Source organism: Pagrus major, chromosome 14 (genome assembly GCF_040436345.1).
Source record: "Pagrus major chromosome 14, Pma_NU_1.0".
NCBI lineage: Eukaryota > Metazoa > Chordata > Actinopteri > Spariformes > Sparidae > Pagrus > Pagrus major.
In genome coordinates, this window is record NC_133228.1 from 12,444,300 (window position 1) to 12,465,739 (window position 21,440).

At 40.8% G+C, this 21,440-nt stretch overlaps 1 protein-coding gene across 2 annotated transcripts in view; it reads left to right on the forward strand.

The window, feature by feature from the left end:
* Positions 1-20,780, forward strand: part of foxp2 (forkhead box P2) — a 96,127-nt gene extending 75,347 nt beyond the window's left edge. The window contains exons 12-18 of one of the 2 annotated variants that reach the window (XM_073480739.1): positions 3,905-4,115; positions 5,208-5,284; positions 5,438-5,539; positions 7,961-8,082; positions 8,300-8,369; positions 9,162-9,469; positions 16,975-20,780. In XM_073480739.1, coding sequence (XP_073336840.1) covers positions 3,905-4,115; positions 5,208-5,284; positions 5,438-5,539; positions 7,961-8,082; positions 8,300-8,369; positions 9,162-9,469; positions 16,975-17,119 — 1,035 coding nt within the window. In that variant the 3' untranslated portion in view covers positions 17,120-20,780. Of the gene's footprint in view, positions 1-3,904; positions 4,116-5,180; positions 5,285-5,437; positions 5,540-7,960; positions 8,083-8,299; positions 8,370-9,161; positions 9,470-16,974 lie in introns of both variants that reach the window. The other variant, XM_073480740.1, reaches the window with a different exon arrangement.
* The last annotated feature ends 660 nt before the right edge of the window (positions 20,781-21,440 follow it).

Sequence of the window (21,440 nt, forward strand, 5' to 3'; positions counted from 1 at the left end):
GTTACATCTGCTTCTTATCGGTATTGTGCTCGGTGAGAGGACAATAGAGTTTGGAAAGTGTATTAGATGGCAGAGCGGTGGAGTCCTTGGCTAAAACGCAGGGTCATTTCTTTGTGATGGATATAATAGCCAAAACAACCTGTTGGCTGCTGATGACTGTTTGGCTCGGTGGCCGCAGCAGTGTTCAGAAGTGGAATGAGAGAGGAGAAGATGTGTCATTTTAACAACAAACACCTGAAAATTACACCCACGAGTGTCGAAGACGGTGCGATGTTGACATTAATACCCACACTGCTGCTAAAATTGGTTACAGAAAAAAACAGAAAAAAATCAAAAAATTGTGAAAGGGGTCACCGAAGGAGGAAAATGATGTCACTCTACATTTTCTTTCTTTTCGATTGAATGATTACGACTGCATTTCTCCCGTCCTGTATTTGAATTTAATATTAAAGATGATACATTTTTGGCAAACATTATTTCCTCCCAGTTTCAGACGTTTTGAAATATTTGAGAGCAAAACATTGTTAGCGTGTTTCTGCTGCTTAGTAAGTGCCTACTTTCAATAGAATAATTTCCCTCATCACCTCTCATCATAGAATGTAGATAATCACAAGATAGCATAATTATCCCATAATTCCATCAGGAATCAAACTCCCTTTTTATTATTCAATCTCTCTCTCTCTCTGTGTGTCTCTTTCTCTCTCTCTCTCTCTCTCTCTCTCTCTGTAGCTTCATTTTTTTTAATCTTCAAAACTCCAGCAGCTTGGTTCCATCTCGTCCAATAAAGAATTTTGCAGCCTATAATCCACGCCTGAATATGAATGAATGATGCTAATGAAGTATTGCATTACATAAAGCACACATGAAAGAGCAGCTAATTGCATTTGATGGTGGGGGCAATTCAGACAGAATTCTTAAACGAACAGTTAAGTCCTCAGTTTTAAGGCTCCCCCAATTTTTTTTTTTTGAAGAGGAGGTGAGATGAAGATTCGGTGCGTGGAATAACATGTGTGTGCAAAAGTTGATAGATGCAACAAAAGAGAGATTTCAAATGGCAGCATGGATTTACACCCAGTGGGATCACACTGACAGACATTTGATAAATATGAAAAGTCTGTGTTAGCCTATCCTATTTTTTCATTAGCAAAGCCCAGGAACAAACCAAAGCCAGATGAATGCAAGACACCGGTGCACTGTCTCCAGTATGACCCTATTTATTCCCCTGAATCACACTTCATTAGTGCTACCTTTCGGCCATGCCATGGATGGGTGCGAATCAAAGTTAGCAAGGCTGCAAGTTGGGAATAATAAGATCTCTCTCTCCCTGGATTCAGATGAGCGAGAGGTGACAGAGTGCTCTCTCCACCGTCCATTTGCCTGTAATCAATTCTATTTCACACAAAAAGACGGGATGGCACGCCTGCAAACATGTCACGCTTGTTGCCGGGTCTCGTAGGTGCAGAGGCAGCAAAAAGGACAGGAAATGATGTTTTAAAGTTATAAATATACATGCCTGAACGCACACACACAAAGGCATTTATTTTGAATTTAGTTTGCATATTTTGAGGTGTTTTCTGCCACACAGTGTGTGAATGTTTATCAAATTGCCTTTTGAGGAAACGCAGTTGTTATTTTGTGATGCAGGCACACTGTCATGACCTCAAACGTTATGAATTAAACAGGGATTTACACTGTGGCACACGTCTGTCATACAAAACAAAAAAGTTAATACAAAGAGTATTATCTGTGTATATAATCAGTCAGACCTATTGGTACAGATGTATATACTTTCTCTAACCCATCAACTGTCATCCTTATTCTCTGTACTCAGCCAAGCTCTGTATCTGCACCCAGCCCTTGTCCCAGCACATCACTGTAGCAGCTCATTACAGCTAAGTGGGCATATAATTATCATCCGAAAAGCCCTACATCCACCGGAGTCTCTCAAACTTGACATTTCATCGTATTTATCAACACATGCCACAAATGACCGCCGATACCTTCCCTCCTCAGCCTCGCTCCTCTGTCTCTCAGCGCCTTCGGCCCCCATTTCCCTTCCATCTTTCAAGTCGGTTCTAATTCAAACTCTCGCAAACGGATGCATTCCACTTGTAGACTCACAATTAAGGCAATTTGGTTTGAATATGTAACGATGTCATTACCATTCCAACTAAATTAGCGCAGAGACTAAAAGGTCAGTTAGGAATTTTCCAGTCGGTTAGAGCCTCTCACATGAGATTTGGGAAGCAAACGCGAAAGTGGTGGAAAAAGCTGGACGATTAGCGAGCACAGTTGGCATTCGTGCCAGAGGTGACTGACGCTCTCTGGTCCCTAATGTTGAAGGAGTGGAGGAGACAAAGACGGAGTGAATGTGAGTGTGTCTGGAGTCATCATAACTACACATGCACATTTTTTTTTTCCACTCGGAGAAAGAACATGAACTTCTATGTGTTATAATTCCTCATCCACTGGATGTCTCACCAGATTAGGGGAGATAGAGAGATAAGCTATAATCTCTGTCAGTAATAATGACTTCCAGTTGTGTTGTTGATGATGTTTGAAGTTCTGTGATTATAAGTGTTCATCCACAAAGACTAATTAGAATACAGTCTCAAACTCTACCTATCTAGTAAGGCTTTTAGGGAAAATAATACTTGCTTGGCATGTACAGTACAGTACACCCTTTCTGTCTTGTATTCAAGGTGGAGCTCAAATTACTTTATGTACTTCTGGGTTGCTTAAACTATAGTAATATATCATTAATCTGCAAAGAAACTGGTAATGAAAGTGATCAAATACATGTATTGAAGTAAAAAGGTATAGTATTTGCCTTCAAAATGTCACGGACTGGAAGTATAAAGTAGCAGAAGACGGAAATATTCAGGCAAAGTACCACAAAATTGCATTATTGGTCATCCCCTAATAAAACCTGCTCACAACAAAGGCTTGTATGGTTTAAAAAACACCCTGGCCTTGTTATGAAATGGGGGCCAGTGGCTTTAATTGTTACTATATGTTACTCCAGTTTTATAGAAACTCTTTTAAACTACATATTTGTCAGGATTCAAGCCCTCTCAGCCATTACTTCTACTTGATCACAAAAATATTTGAACATGACAGTAGACCATGACCAAAAAATGGTGACGAAATAATGAAAACAGATGTATTCAATCACAGTATCTCATCCATTCCAGCACAACAGTATAAAGGAGTCATAGATGTAGACTCAAGTGTTTCTATGGACAGTAATGGCCTGGTATTTACCCATGATGCAGTATTAGTCTTGTATAATTGGTCAGTCAACTGGGTCTAATTACTTTCTCCCACTGCGCAGGCCACTCACTGGTTCCACCTGTAATAGCAGGAATTTTGGCTGAGGTGGCTCGAAGTTGCTGCCAATGTCTCTGGCAACAGGAGTAATGCCAGGGTCACTACAGTAACTTCAGTTCAGTAATGTCATGAGTAGGGTTGTGCTTCTGGACCAGGGTCGATCAATTCACACCTACAGCAAACAAGGTTTTAACTCGCTTATTGCCTCAGCGTGAAAGGATTATGGGTGGTTGTAGTGGGGAGGCAGGCGGGGGTGACGGAGGGTGGGAGTGATAAATAGAGAGATAAAGAGAGATGGGGCCGGGATAACACGGAGGCTGATCGTTGGATAATCTTGAACAGCGTGCTCTAATTAGAATTCTTATGATACAATTTGGTGGTTGTAATTAGTGGAGATGGGCTGGCTCCTCTCCACGAGCCTTGTTAGTGGAAACACAGCTGTGTTAGAGAGGAGGAGAGCAGACACTCGGCTCTGTCAGAGAAACCACAAAATAATGCCTTCCTCTATCTGTCTCTCCCTCCCTCCCTCCCTCCCTCCTCCCCGCTCCCTGCTACCGTCTTTCCTCCGCCCCAGCTCAACTTGGTGTCCAGCGTCACCATGTCCAAGAACTTGCCCTCAGCGTCACCCCCCAACTTACCTCAGACACCCACCACGCCCACAGCGCCGATCACACCCATGGCTGCCATGCCTCAGGTGCCATCAGTACTGGGAGGAGCAAACGTCCCCAGCATGGGAGCCATGCGCCGACGCCACTCGGACAAATACTCCATGCCCCTTTCGTCAGGTAGGACCAACTACTCAGCACTGCATGTCACACGCACCGCACCGCACACACACACACACACACACACACACACACACATGATCAGTCAGTGCAGACAATTCACATTTAAGCAAATGTGTTTACAATATGTTCGAATACGTGTAAATCCCTAAAAAAAAGACGAGATAAAAGTCTTTGATTTTTGTAATCTGAGGAAAATTTGCTTCCTAATTTGCTTGTATAAAATGTGAATTGACCCTGACACACACACACACAGACACACACATAGACAAACACACACGAATATTAAATTGTGTCACTGATTTGACTTGGATTAAAATCCAATTCAGACTTTGTTGACTTGATTGTTTTCCCTTTAAACTGAATTTCTATTCATATTTAATGACATCATAATGTTGAAATAGCAAATTACATGTGATAGCACAACCTTGAGCACTGCACTGTTAATATTACTCAACCCATAATGGTGTACTTTTTAACATACACAGACATGCATGTGCACACACACACTGTTTCGCACACACACATACACTGACATAAACACACACACTCAGAGTCAGAGGCTTGTTGGTCTTAGCACTGTGTGATGTCTGGCTGGTTTATAAAAGCAATCCTGTGTTTAATCACTCTATATGTAAATAGACAAGAACTTCCTCTGTGCATAAATATTGCATGAATGTTAATTAAGTTCAAATAATGGTGAAAAAATACAATATTTATTACATTAAGACGTTCCATGTATTAAGCTTTGCATTTTAAACGGTCTGTCTTTGATGTTTATATTTACTCTCTCTGTGTTTAGTGTGAAGACACATAAATTATTCAACTTGAGCCTAACTAACTACACGGATCTCATTTTATGGATGTATTAGTGTTTAAGATCTCTCGTGAGAGAGATTAATTAAAAATGCATTTTGTTAGACATGGAAAATGCTGATTTGATGTGCCCCCACTAACCCCCCCACCCCACCCTCTTTTTCTCCCCTCTCTCCCACCCCCTTTTAATTTGATGAAACCTTGAGTAAATTCAATACCTAAAGGAATAAAATTTACCAATTATTTCAGGTGGTGACACAGTATTTATTTTTCCAGAGATCGCCCCAAACTACGAGTTTTATAAGAACGCAGATGTCAGACCGCCATTTACTTATGCAACCCTCATAAGACAGGTGAGTGGGAAATAAATTAACTTTGCCTGATTAGATTAAAATTAATTGCTGCATGAATCATGGCAGCTCGCTCAATCCGTTGCTGTGTGTGCGTGTGTGTGTCAGTTACGTGGTCTCGTTAGTAAACCATTATTTGATGTCATCTCATTTCAGGCTATCATGGACTCTGCCGACATGCAGTTAACGCTTAATGAAATCTACAGCTGGTTCACACGCACGTTCGCCTACTTCAGACGCAATGCTGCAACTTGGAAGGTAACCTTGATGAACCCCCACGCAGCCGTCCACCTCCTGCACCCCGCTGTGCCCTTTCACTCCTCTTACTGTAAAGACTACTCCTTCATCTCGCTGGTGAAGTCGAAAACAAAACCTCAAGTAAAGCACATATTTACTCAGCCTCTCCAACGGAGCCCCCTCTATTTCTCTTATTTATTTTTTCCGCCATTCTGCCTTTTCTGTTTGGAAATGACAGCCGAAAGAATTATTCTGCCTCAGATATCGTTTTCTAATTTGGTGCAATTAATAGCGGAGGCTTGGCGTGGAGAGGAGAGGTGCTCTGACGCACTAATTATACAGCAGCCACTCCATCATCAGCACCTTTTGTTAACAGAGACACACCACCTCCTACTCCTGAAACCACCTTCTCTCGCATATCATTGGTTAATTAGGAAGAAAGATGGCTGTTTGCCTGTTAACCAGCTCTCAGCCGCATGAGGCCGTAGACGCATGCACACAGGAGCTCACATGTACACAATCCACAAACACATACACTGCGTCTAAGAGAGGGGTTAAGGGTGTGTTCATGTGGAACTAAAGCAGCGAGGAAAGTGAGAATTGGCCTGTCATGGAGGGAGCACTCTTTATTTACCCTCACAAAAGAGCCCATTTGTATATCTGTCCCGACAACTTTATTGTCCTGTCTGCCTTCACAAAGATGGTAAAAAATGTCTCTTCCAGCAGCACACGTTTTAACCAGAAGTGTGTCTGCCTGCTGATAAAGAAAGCCTCGCTCGAGCGTCGTCGGCGTTTTATCCCGTGGCCCCCGCGCGTCATCCGTTAGCCGCCTTTTAGCCTTTGTGGCTGCACAGAGGACTGGAGGGAAAACTCAAAACCAGCCGCTCATCAGTATGCAAGACATGGCGCAGCACTAGATTTAGCAAAGTGAATTAATTTGGATTTGGGATGCAAATGAAGCACATGGGCGTGTGATCACCAATTCAGGAGGGCATGCAAAAAGGATCGGTGCCCTTTTCCAGTTTGTTAGGTACAGTACGAGCCGTGTTTTGCTGCGTAATAATGTTGTGACAAGATATGTTCTCATGTGGCTGTTGTCACATTCGCAGCACTAAACAACACAACACGCATATGCCCCTTTTTAGAATCTTTTCTTTCTTTTTTTTGGTTTCCTTTGTTCCTGCGGTACAACAGCAATGATATCACAATGACATTAGAAATATCTCGGCGTCTCCCACCCCGCACAATAACCGAGGTGATCTATTTACATCTACAGCTCCACAATTCCCTTTGTAAGTATTAGTGGGATGATCAGCGATGGGCTTGTCATTTGATTAACGGGGGGAATTTGTTTTAAAAAAAAAAAAAAAAGGAGAAAAGAAAGATATGAAAGGTAGTTTAATATCTCAGCTTGGTCTCATCAGCTCAAAAGAAGGATCTACCCCCCCACCCCACCCTCTCTCTCTCTTTTTCTCTCACCCCAGAAGCTTATTAGTTCTAACTATATAGCATGCATAATAAAACTGCTCATTTGCTCATTAATATTAAAATTATCATATTCAGAGCCATGGGCATTAAGATCAATCAAATCCTGGGATTTTCAGGTCAGATGCGAGATCTGCTTATGAGTTTTTTTTCTTTTTCTTTTTTTTCTGAATCCCTTTTCTTGCAGAAGGAGCGGTACACAGCAAGCTAAAGGAGATGATAAATATGAGAGGCAGGGATATTAAAGCCAAGGTTATTATTTGTAGAGTCTGATGCATGTTTTAATTATGGTCATATGGTCATATTAATATAAGAGGGCTTTTTATTCTATAGGTTTTCCTTCTTTTGCAATTAATGAAAACACCTTACTGGTTTACTGTATGACAGATATAGTATGATTTAATTTAAATGCATAATAAATTCGACAGATAATCGTGTCATGGAATCATGTCGTCAACACCAGATGTGACACCACATGGAGGATATTTGGACATATAGATGTCACATACAGTTCACCTTAATCCTCCTTATTCACACGCTCTCAAACACACACACACACACACACTGACAAAAGGGCCTCCAGATGACTGTCTTTCTGTCATCTTTAAAGCGATGTGTCCATTAAGAGAAATGCTTTTTCTGGAGCAGAAAGGGTTACTGACATCACCATTATCAAGGCCGGCATTACCACTTCTGTCACCACCATAAGCCATTCGCTATGCTGATTACCTCCTTTTAGCCTACTTACTCTGATTGATATGTACTGTGTGCAGGACTTGTAAGAGCATTCGCTCTCACTCAATTTTTACTAATTAAATCAATGGTGCGTGAATGTTAAGAATTTCTTCAAAATGCAAGAAAAAAAATTCAATTTCCAAGCCTTCTTTTTTTTTTCTTGACAGTTAATGAATGAATATGATTGGTTTTACCTCATCCCTCTGACCTGTGTCTCTACAGAACGCCGTCCGCCACAACCTCAGTCTGCACAAGTGCTTTGTGCGCGTGGAGAACGTGAAGGGGGCGGTGTGGACGGTAGATGAGGTGGAGTACCAGAAACGCAGGTCGCAGAAGATCACAGGGTACGAATTCTGTCACCTCGCCTTAGATCTAGATCTGAAGGTCGATGACATCTAGAGGATCATAGAGAATCAGAGGCCCCAAATTCTGTTCTTTCTCTTCTTTGAAACACACCTCTGTCTGTCTCTCTTTTCTGCCCCTCTCTTTCTTTATACATACCATCTCGTCTCTGTTCTTTAGTTACTGATATCTGATATTTCCTTACCCTTATGTTTCCAGGAGCCCATCACTTGTCAAGAACCTGCCCTCCAGTCTTGGTTATGGAACTGCACTAAACGCCAGCTTACAGGTACGAACCAAAAGCCTCAGAGAACCTCTGACTCACCAGCTGCCTGCGTGTTTGACTGACAGGCAGGACTGCTGCCTGACTGATTGACCAATTGAGTGACTGAATGAGTGTGAACAATAGGCCTCCACATTAGCACTCACACTCATAAGAGCAAGTTTCTTTTGTCAGGCTCTTTCTCTGCTCTTGTGTTTCTATATCTCTTCTCTCACCCCTTCCTCTCTCTCTCCTGTGCAGTCAGACTCAGTTGGCCACCCTGTGGTCGGAGCAGGAAGCAGCTCTCCCTCCTTCTTTCCCCTCTTTCCCTCCTCTTTCGGCTACAGCAGCCACCCTAGATTGATAGCGGCATGTGCAAATGCAAGGGCATGTGCATTAATATTTATCTAAGCTGTCATAAATGATTTGGCTTCATAGTGTACGCTGGCGAGGTGCTCATGGCAAAAACTTTAAAAATTTAATCACTGTATATAACTTTAATGCGCAGCAGGCGAAAGTGTCAGGAGTTTTTTATTATTTTGAGGTAAAGTTTTCAGGGGGACTTTTTTTTTTTTTTTAAATAGCCACACCACACAAGGGCATATGAATGGCAGCTGGGGGGAGGTAGTTGTCAGGAAGGTGTCACAGGGGGAAAAATAGCCTGCAACAGCATGAGACAACTGTGTTTTAATAATTACTACGTTAAATCTTATCTTTCCCTCACCTGACAGTTTTTCCTCCCCTCTCAAACACCTTACCTGTCTTACCAACAACCTCCCTGCAAACTCTAATCCTCCTTCTCCCTGTCTCCTCCTGCAGGCTGCCCTGGCAGAGACCTCCCTGCCTTTGCTGGGGACCCCCGGCCTCATGAACAGCGGCTCCACGGGCCCAATGGGAGGCAGCTGCCACGGCCTCCTTGGCGGTGACCCTTCCGGCCTGATGGGTGGGAGTCCGCCAGGGCTGTTGGGCGGGAGCCCGCCGGGACTGCTGGGCATCAGCCCACCAGGTACGCTGAGCAGCAGCCCCCCGATCCTGATGCACTCGGCCCACGAGGAGCTCAATGGCTCGCTCGACCACCTGGACACCAACGGACACAGCAGCCCCGGATACTCCCCACCAGCACACATGTAAGTTCCTTCAGATGGAGTGTGGAGTGTGACGTGTGCGTTGCAGCTACACACAAGCATGCAGCTATATGATAATGACATGATAACTGGTAGGACTGCACAATGTGGTAAAAAAAAAATTGATTCATGAATATGTGACATCTGTTGGAGTCTGTACCAAACAAACATTCTTTCTTACATCTGGATTAAAAGATTTCTTGGCCCGGGCATCTCTGCAGCACTACAGTATTTCATTGTGATGCTGTTTTGTCATACATTTCTGCAGCTTCAGGGGATTTGGATATTGCGCTTGGCCATACTGTGATTTCAATAATATTCAAATTAATTTTGAAGCTCTGCTGTTTAGGGCTCATTATTTTCCGTTTAAATGTAAAAAAATAGAATTAATTGGTGCATTTTTGATCATTTAAAAGAGAAAATAAATCGAGGATTAGATCATAACCCAAACTTCAGACTCTAAAGTTTGGGTTATGATCTAATACTCCTGACAACCAACAACAGCCATGGAGTCCACTGACACCCACCAGAGTGAACACCTTTCACCCCTAATCCCTCCCTGCTCTCTCAGTGCAGTATCTGAGAGATAATTGTGTCACACACAGACTCACACATCTCACATTTTTATGAGGAGCTATCTAAGAATGCACCACATGTTCAACCCCCCACCTCCACCTCCTCTCCTACACTGAGCTCACTCGCTGTCCTTACACCCTTTGTTAGTTTAATTGCCTTATATTAAACCCACAGTACCAGTATGTTCTTCAGTTCTCCATGACCTGGGGACAGGGTTCACTTTCTACTATGTATTGTATCATAGGCAGAGTGCTTTCAATGGCACTGTGCTCCTACCTGAGGTGAGCCTGACGTTTTGGATAACAGTTAGTTCTGAATCTATAAATAGGCTCTATTACACATGCTTCTTTAATTACACCACCGTCTGCATTATAGGGGTTTAGCTGCTATATTTTATGCAAGACTGTTCCTATTAATATTGAGCAAGTGAAGCATTAATTACTTTAAAAATCTGCCCCCTTTTCCCATCTCTGTTTTTAATGGAGTTGAGACAGAAAGAGAGTGTTTTTGAAAAATTGATGCGCGAGTTTCAGGAAATGTCTGAAACAAGCCGAGCCCAGTGGTGTGACGCAGGTCTGCGTGAGCCCACAGTGTGGTGAAGGTAGCATGCAGGGAAAGATTGTGGAAGTCTGGGACGAAACTGATATAGATGTTGATTTTGTTGTTGTTTATTCTGTTCTTGTTGTTATTTATTCCCTCTTTAGTGATAAAAAAAACTTATTTTTTTTATTAGTTCAGCTCTTTATTACAATATCTTGAAAGAGAACAAATTTGATCATACCAACTTACAAAACGATGTTTAATAGAATCTTCTATCACGTGAAAAAGATTAGTTTTTTGACAAGTTACTGCTTCAAAAGCATTATTATTCAACTACATAGTCAATGCTAAAAAATGTTCAGTAACTTTCATAGTCTTACAAACTGATGGCAGGGATGTCGCAAGCAAGTAGCTCATGAATGTGCCAGCAAAAGTGTGATCAGATAAACATGGACCTCTGCTATTGGTAGATGTCTGACTTGCTGATAGGACGATATTAGTCAACGTGCTGAATATCAATACCGATACTGATGTTCAGACAATATATCGGTGCATCCCAAAGGGAAACGCACACATGGGGCCCATTCTCAGAAAAAACAGAAATTACACATCAACGATTCTCTGCTGCTGTCCATCAAAGCTCGTGTTGCAAAGTCAGCCGACATCAGCCAACCACTTCTGTAATGGATAAAGGATGCACTCCTCTCTGAGTGAGAACAGAAGAGTGTTTGGTTAGCCCGACCGCACGTCTATACATTAATCTATTTGGACGTGTTTACCCCTCTCTGAAATGGGGTGTTAAGTGGAGCAAATCTGCCCAGCTCTCGACAGAATCCCAGTGTTACCACTCCCTCAGCTCATTTAACTTTTAGTAACCGGACGGCATTGACTTTCTCTTTCTCACTCGCTTCCTCCTCCTCTCTGGCCACGCCGCCTTGACACCGACATGAGTGGCTACGGAGGATGAGACGCATTCATCCATCCCTCCCTCCCTCCTTCCATCCCCGCCTGCCTTTACACAGCTACGACAACCTCAAAATGGAAGAAATGTGTTTTTCATGACTGGCTTTTCCAGGATGTTGTTTAAATAATGGAGCGGCTCGTAGCACTAAACTAAATAGTACATCACCTTGAAGGGCCTTTCTCAGGAGAGGACTCCTCGGCACAACCGAGGCAATCCAACAATTAGACAAACCTCGCCTTCCCCTCAACGTCTAAAGGTTAATGCTATCTGCTTAACCGCAAACCAGATCGCCCCAGGCCACACTGGGCGTGTGTGTGTGTGCGCGCATGCATGTGTGTGTATGCATGTGCAATACACTCATGTACACCCTAAGGGCTATGCTTAAAAGAAGTAGTACTATAAACCAGAAATGAGTAAAACTGTAAATTAGGGTCTTCTAATGTGAGCAAATTTGCTGCTTCACACAAAATTAAAACAACCAGTGGAGAATATTTTAGTCAGTTAGTTGATTGGAAGAAAATTAATCATTTCAGCCATTTTTCAAGCAAAAATGTCAAACATTTGCTGGCTCAAGCTTTGTAAATGTACAGATTTGCTGCTTTCTCTGTCAATTATGACTGTAAATGAAGAGTGTTTGGGTTTTGGACTGTTGAGTAGACCAACGAAACAATTTGAAGTAGGGCTACACCTAATAATTGTTTTCATAGTTGATTATTTTTTGATAAATTGATCAGTTGTTTGGACTAAAATGCCAGAAAATTGTGAAAACTGTTTAGTGTAATGATTAGTGTTTCCCAAAGCCCAAGTTAGGCCCCTCAAATGTCTTTATATGTCCACAACCCAAAGACATTCAGTTCACTGTCATAGAGGAGTAAGGAAACCAGAAAATATATACATTTAAAGGTGCACTATGTCGTTACTTCAGTGACTGATTTTTTTAATGCCTGGACCCTGCCACCTTTCTAGCTTCAAACAGCGTTCTGGGCACCTTATTTTCCTCTGAGAACAGCTTGTTTATTCACTTATGGAAACATTTTGTAAATATTAAGATTCTGAGTTTGAATTTCTTCTCAAATTACATAGTGCCCCTTTAAGAGCTGCAATCAGAGAATTTAGGTTTTTAATTTCTTAAAAATTAAATAAGAAATTGTGATCTTTCACAATTTTTGTTACATTTTATAGACAAAACAATCAATCGATAAAGAAAATATTCATTAGTTGCATCCCTATTAACCAACTTAATCCTGCACTCCAATCAAAGTTTTAATATCACTTTATTTTATCAGCTGCATCTTGTGCTGCTGTCTCATCTAATTGTTTGGTGACCACCCCACTTTGGTGTTAGTTAATGAATCATAGTGAGATGTTATGAATGTCTTTGATGCCTCGCCCTCGCTTCCTTTGCCTCCCTCTCCTACCCCCACTACCCTCCTCTCGTCTTCCTCCCTCCTCGCCACACCACCTCTCCTGTCCCCCCCCTCAACCTACCATTAGGCCCGTGGACTAATGACCTTATTTGCATCCCTGACATACCTCTGCATGATTGCTGGTGCTAATCTCCGATTGATGTGAGAGCAGGCATCTCGAGAACACGCACACACACATGCGCAAAGCACCACATATTTATTACACCGCAAAGTCCAGTGTTTTACTCCTGAGTGACTCCATAATGGCAGCTAGCCATTAAGCACTAAATGGCTCATCCACATCTTTTAATAAAGTGTCAGAAAGCTCCGGCCTGTGAATATGCTCCTGCATATTTTTCTTCAAAGCCACACAAACACCTAATGAGCTGCATATTCAGATAACAGCAGAGAGCTTCATTTTGTGATACAGCTCACATTTAGCCCTGTCAATTGATCGATGTGATGCATTCAAGTACACATAGATTTAGATTTTTAAGTCACGGTGTCTAAAGGATGATCAGGATTTGTTAAGAGAACCAAGCTGTGGGAGCATTATCCACGTATTAATGTATTGGACTACAACTCCTCCTGAGGGCTCTGAGTGAAACATTCTGGCAGAATTAAAACTGTGGCTCACTGAAATGACCAATACCCTTCACCTCGAGAAAATAAGGTTCACTCTGAAGAACCGAGAGTCAACATTCAACAAAATGTGGCTGCCCCCTCCACTGTCCATTATTACTTTCACCTTTTGCTTTTATCAGTTTCACAATCTTTATTGTCATACACTACGTACTCAGCAATAAGCAGGTAGAGAGGGTGGGTGTATTACATGTGTGCGTTTATTCATGTTGGGTACCATCTATTGTATCTTCATCTACATCTTGAACACAATTCTGTAACAAAACACACAAAAATACATACAAAAACTTTATTTTTAGAGCCCAGCTGATACAGTTTTTATGGCTGATAGTGAAGTAAAAAGTTCCAATATCGATTTATCTGCCGACACATGCACGCATTTTTTGCAGTGATCCCTCAAATGGGGCTATTAAACACTACAACTACACAAAATATGTAATGGATGCAGGATGTTTTACAGTTTAACAATACATTTGTCTAAAATGACATCAGTGGCCTGAAACCGTAAACTTCACTGGAAATTGCAAATTACAAATCACCCCAAGCATCGTTTTCTGCACTGTGTTCTTTAAAACCAAATGTTTTCATATCAGTCGATATCAACAGCATATACACTGATTCCGTACACCTGTGATAGGCCAATATCGGTCGATAGTATTGGTTGGTACAACTGTATTATCATGAGTTACAAACCATTTATTAAATGTTTGTATGCTAAATGCAAATGTTTAGAACGCTAAATGGGAGAACTTAAAGTGATACCATGTACCTCTATTTATTTAGTTTAGTCTAGTTTAGTTTATTTAAAAAAGGACAGCGCGAATGAATATAACACATAGTGATACGTGAATAAAACCGCAAGAATTAGCCAAAAGGCAACTTTTATCCTTTATCTTTTTGATGGTGGTTTAATTTTTAAAGTAGCAAACATATCAATTTACAAATGTTAACAATTATTTTGATTATGGATTAATTCATCAGCTTTTGTTTCAATCAAATGTTTAATCTACTCGAATCTGCTCTATAAAAAGCCATATAATAGGAAAAAGTACCTCTTTGAGTCCAAATAGAGGTCTTCAAGTTGCTTCAAAGCCCAAATATTTTCAATTTGCAGTGATGAAAAGAGCCAATTACCACATTTTAACAGCTGGAGACAGAGAATTATTGGCATTTTTGCTCATAAATGATAAACTATAAAAGCTGTTCCTGATAAAATTATCTTTTTATTGTCTAATTTATCAGTTTCAGCTTTAGTTGTATTGTCTTAGAAAATCTCAGATCTCTTATAAGGATTTCATTAACTAACATTTAAATGAGCATGGTCTAATTATACTTTTATATTTTATTTTTTTTGCAAAACAACAATAGAATTGACTCCTTTATCAGAATGAGTCATTGAGCAGACCGCGTGTTGCCAGGTCAGAGGCAGCAGAGTTAGTGTTTCTCTCTTGCTGTAACCTCTGGCCGAGGTGTTTTTCCTCTGCCTCTCGCTGCCTACGTGAATCTCGAGGAGCAGAAACAGAAATATTCATCGCTCCGCTTGCATCCTGCTAAGATCAGCCTCCTCTCTTCATCCCACCACATCAGAATATTAATTTACAGTATTTGGCTCTGAATATTAAAGCCATCTGTACCTTTTAAAATTCTTTTCAAATTCAAAGCCCCACCACCGCCACCCCCACCCCTCCTTTCCACTGATGAAGGCAGCCCAGGAGAGAGGCTATGAGACGAGTCCTAACGTACCACCACAAGTCTCCCTCTCTCTCTCCCCACTCCCCTCTTTCAAAGTCTTGGGGGATTTTCTGATGCATCCGATGTGTCAGAAATAATTAGGTTTTGTCAGATTTATCATCGTGGCACAAACCCCTCTCCCCGACTAGGGCCCCAGATCATGTTATGCCTTGTTTGTGTGTGACAGCATTATTATTCTTGTTAGTCGCCCAACACTTTTTTCTCTTTCCGCCCACTCCTGTGTTGTTGTGAAGGGAAAGGCGTCCTGCTCGCAGCGCTGCTTCTGCTGCTTCCTGCCCAGCGCTTATTGACAGTGGCTAAAGATATTCATCCATTTAGAGTTAAAAACATGTATCATGGTGTCCGAGCGAACTGCCGGGGCTGAAGTTGATTAATGGCAGAACCTAGCTGCCGGTTTTTCCTCTTGAGGAGCGACATGCACAGCCCCTGCATATTAACGAGTGGCTGCGCTTTCTATTAACTAGATAAAAAAGCCTCTCCTCTGCCTTTGCTCCAGGGGGCTCAGGGATGAGAAATTCTCCATTATTTATCATGTGGCCTGTTTTTTTTTCCTTCTTCCCTTTTTCCTTTTTCATGTATTTCAACCTGGTGTCATCAGTAAACTTTTAAATGCCAAACATGTCTGGAACATCACAGCTTATCGGCCTTACAGGGGCCATGTTTTTCATGCAATTTTCATGCGCTTACTTACAGTAGACGTGAGGCATCATGTCGAATTAGCGTCTCACAAACAACATGGTTGTTACTTTCACTAGATAATGCATGTAATGGCTGTTATATGCCTGTTTTTTTGATGCACCATAATATTTATCTGTTTGACAAACAGCACATTGTGTATTCTGTGTGTAGTAAAGGGAACTAACGACCAGAAACCCTTTCTTTTTTAACATACTACAGCTGTAATGATCAATCAACTAGTTGCTAACTATTTAATTAATCACAAACTGTTATTTTTACAGAAAAAGAAGAAAATATTCTCCATTTTTTTGGTTTTTTTGCTCCTCTATGATAGTAATCAGAATATCTTTGGGTTGTGGACAAAGAAAGACATTTGAGGACGTTATATTGGGCTTTGGAAATACTGATAGACAATTTTCATCTTTTTCTGACATTTTATAGACCAAACAATCAATTTAAACAAACGATTAATCGACAATGAAAATAATCCTTAGTTGCAGCCATATTATATATGACATACTATTTTATAGTGATAATTAGTATTTCACTATGTCGTTTTGGAGAAGAAATTCAAACTCAATAAGACAAACTCAGAAATGTTTATCTTTTCCATAACTGAATAAACAAGCTGTTCTAAGAGCACTGTTTGAAGCTGAAAAGGTGGCAGGTGAACAAAGTAAAACAATATGAAAGTATGTTGTCCTTGAAGGTCAGCTTGTTTATTCAGGCATGAAAACAACAAGAAAAAAAATCAGTCAATGAAGATCTTTCTCTTCTGATAAAAATTTCTTCCTCAAAACTACAGTGTACCTTTAATTTATTGTCTTTCTACTCCTCATTGTTTTCTAATAACTGTACATTTTGAGTTCTTGGTCAAACAAGTGCTATTGGCTGCAGGAATTTGTATGTATAAAAATCTAACATTCATCCCAAATGTGATTGTGTCACAGGCCACAAGTTCACGTGAAGGAGGAGCCACTCAACATGGATGACGACGACTGTCCGATGTCACTGGTGACGACAGCCAATCACAGTCCGGAGCTGGACGATGACCGGGAGCTGGAGGAAGGGAACTTATCAGAAGACCTGGAGTGACTAGGATACAGTTTTTGGTCAACGTATCCCTTCACCCAGCCGCACTGTTTCTCTCACACAGACCTCCTGCAAGACTAAGAAACCACTCCACAGTCCAAGCAAACCACAGCTGACTCTCTCTTCGTCTCTCTCACCACTGGGACTATTTATTGAGCATGCATCCGGACGGAGACCGTTCCAAAGGAACTCTTTGTTGCAGCCCTTTGGGATCCCCAAACATGACAGGCATGAGATGTCTGATTAAAAAAAAAATTAACTCTTCGAGACCTATTTCATTAGAGATGGCGTGGCCACATACAGTACAAGGATGATGGACTCATGGATAGGGGGAAAAAAACCTGAAACAAATGAGCAAATCATGTTCCGTTGAAAGCTAGCGGCCTCATATACTGCCAAAAAGGAAGACGTTTTATGTTTGTGAATAACCCGACCCCCAGTAGTTGTTAATGTCTAGAGACAATTGCTGGTTCAATTCAAGTTGTTGCTCTGTTATCATTTGCACAGGAGTAGTCTCAGAAATTTGTGTCACTGCCTGTATGTTGCTACTATTATGAAAACCAGTATATTATTTTTAGCTATTTTCTTTTTTCTTCTTTTTTTACCATCGTTAATTTCAGAATATGATTTTCGACACCACCAACTGTAAATGCCATTCCCTGAATCACACCATTAACGGAACCGCGGTACCAAAACTGTTGTTGCAGCTGTCCAGAGAAAAAAAAAAAGAGAAAAAAAAAAGAAAAAAAGTTGGCTTCCAGTCTATTATCTGTTTGTGATTAAAAGTAAAAAGAACTGGAAATTCAGTTGGGGAAAAAAACAGTTTGTGTAAAGCACCATTTACAAAACAAATGCATCTCTGCATAATTTTCTTCTTGCTGTTCTCCTTACCTCCTCGTTCTAAAGCTTTGTCTACCTGCAAACAGTCACAGGCAACAGCTAGAAACCAAAGCCAACACTAGCAATGGCCAATAGCTTATAGACAGAAGCCACCAAACTCCTCTTGGTCAGCCTTCTGTGACTTTAAACTAGTACAAAGAGAAGCTTTCGTTCCGCAAACTACCTTCGAATAACCTCTGGGATTGTTTCATTTAGCCCTATACAAAGATGATCACGACGAGTAAGAGAGAGGGGGAATAAATGCTGATTTTGATGTGTAATTTGATAACTCATAGAACGTCCACTTTGAAGATTTTCTGCCAGACGTACTGTTAGGTAAAAAAAGGTGATGTGATATTTGAACTGCAGGCATTTTTTTGTGCTTTGACTGGTAGAGAGCAGCTAACTGTTAAAGTGGATGATGACCAAAACAAGACATTTGTGTATTCAATGGAAGTGCAGAAACATTGTGTTGTTGTGACTTTACTTTTTGTTGACTTTGGTTACGCATTGAACACATCAGAAGTCATTGTTTTCTTTGATTTTTTTTTTTTTTTTACAATTTTGTTTTTCTAACCTGGTAAATATGTAATGTTCTAAGTGGGACTGTCAAAATAATGTCACGTCTTATTTCTGTGGCTTTTTTTTTTTTCTTTTTTTTTGTTCCGAGCCGCGTCGAAAACCGAAACTGAAAACATCGCTAACCAAACATGAAAAATATCTAGTGAAGCCAAATAAGTCATAATTTCAAGTTGATATGAAATGATGTGGCTTGGTTACCATGTAAAAGCAAATAATAATAGCCATTGCAGAAGAGGATATCTTAGGTGAAAGTTAACCTTTTCTAGGTGATATTTGCTTTAACATCAGACACTCGTTGTGTGGTTCATAGCTTCTAAACTATATAGATACAACCGGTGTCACCACTGATGTACTCTGTATAGGTAGCCAGCTTTTTCTAACACACTTAGAGACTAAAGAGTTGTTGTGGAGACTACGTCCCGTCATTTCCCTCACAGCTAATGTCATCTAGAAAAGTGTTGTTGCTTTAATGGTCATTTCTGTTTTCAGTAAACCAAAGTTACACAAAATTCTGCCTCCTCTTGTATGGGATAAAGAAATGCTTAGAAAACAACCACACACACCCTGTGCGCGAACAGACACACACACAAACACACACACACAGACAGACCCCGAGCTTTTTGCCAACTTTCTTGTTTCAGTTAACTCTCCAGCTGCAGAACACGCACGCTGTCAAAGAACCGACGAGTGGCTTTGTATCGTGCTGTAACGAGCGACGCGTCTGCCTGCTTGGACCAAAGTGGAGACACTGTGCATATGTTGTTTTCGAGTGTTGTGCCAAGCCAAGAAACTGGCTGTAAGAGCTTAACACACAGACACGTGCAGTACTGTACAAACACACACACTCACTCACGCACACACACATACATGCCAGTTCTACGTCAAGAGGGTACTGGGCCCAGGAACAAAGCTTATCCCTTCAATACTTAGCTGGAGTCAGCAAAACGACTTGAAGACGACGTTCTTAATAATCTTATCACACCAAATAAAAAGGACGCTGCGTCTTTCAAAAAAAAAAAAAAGGGTTCTCCCACTTACACCCAAAAAGGCTTTCGAAAAGCTTCTACCTCTGCACAACAAAAATTCAGAACAATTATGACAGATTGCACGAGTTATTAGAACGCCACAAGAGCTGTTACACTTTACTACGCTTGTCTCATAGGACGTGGCTCCAACCAACGTTTACATTCCCTGCGTCAAGATATGGAAGATTTGCATTGTAATAGGTTGTCCTCAAACATTTGTAGAATGATAATGTATAGATTACCTGTAAGGGAATATTGTGTTTTAAAAATGCATGTCTAAAAATCATTTGGTGGACTGGAAACAAGAACCAATAAAAAGAATATAATAAAAATCATCGGGACGATGGCCTAAATGTACGTACAATGCATAGGAGTGCATTACCTCAGATATACTGTTTTGGGAGGGATAAAACCTGTCAGCCACAGAATGCATATTACCTGTAGATTTGCATGGGTTTTGTATAAATTAAGTAAAAAAATGTCTAAAATAGTTGCTTGCACATAATACCAGAAAGACCTCCAGAACTGCGATCTGCTCCTCCACTAGATTTTAGGATTGTCTGGATTTTCTGGGTTGATTTTGTCTGTATTTTGATAACTGTGCATACTTATGTAAAAAAAAAAAAAATGTTGGTGGACCCATAAATTTACCAGACTTTTTTCTAAGAGGAAAAAAAATCTCAGTGTTTCTTTTCTGACTTACCTGAATTTTTACTGTTTCTCTCTCATTGCTCGCTAAGAATAGCAAACCTGCTTTTTCTGCATCTGCTTTGCGTAGCTGTAAGGCTTAACCTAATGTGTGTATTTATTGCTTGTACCTCTGTGCATACTTTATGAAGCATTATGTCTGGCAGTTGAGTCATGTATCCTTTCTACTGCTATCCTTCTCTAATAATTGGGAATATGATCCCCCTATGTATACAGTAAATTGGGACTGTAGCAAACATATGTTTATGTAATTGGTGAAGACTTTTTGTTTCGTTTCATTTCCTTTATGATCGAGATTCAACTACTTTTTTTGATACTTTTCATTACTGTGTACTGTGTCCATACGTTAAAGGTTCTCTGACATTAGAAGGTCATGGTTGAGAATTGTAACAGACGTTATTATTTTCTGTATTCATGGCATTTCACTGCTGAATAAAATAAAGGACCAAAACTTGGAATTTGAAAAGCAACTGTCTACCTCCAGCATCAGAGAGTATTTTTTTTCTCCCCCTCCACTGTTACACATATATCTTTTATTCTACAAAGGCACAGCCATGAAAATCTAGCTGGCATTACACTTTTAACGTTTCAGGAGCTGCTACTTCAGAGATGTGAAGGGAAGGGGTTGGAAAAAACAATTAAAGTTTAATGTATATGTTACAAGGCTTTGTTCCAGCTTGCAGCACCTAGAGTCTTGTTTAGAAGAGCGGGACAAGGCACTGTATTGCCCACCCCTCTGGACCTGTAATGGGTTTAGCCTTTGTATGATTCAAGTCCACTGCTTTCATGTACCACAAGCGTGTCCCAGTATACACGGAAACACTGCTGTGTACGCCTTTTTGTAAGAAGCGACTAGGCCCGGCTAGGATTTCATTTCTCTGCAAAAGTGGTTTTGGCACAAACCGCATTATTAAGTCTGTTGTCATGCTCATGTAAAAAATATCTGCCTTATTACCATCGAGGTTCCGCACCACGTAGAGCAAACAATGATGTGAAATTTCATCAGACGTCTTCCATTTTCCATCCCGTCTTCAAGAGAACAGTTTTCCTCTTGACACTTCAAAAGATGGAGAAAAAAAAACACGCCTTTTAGCCCTTTTTCGATTGATGGATGTTGACTGGTAAAACTC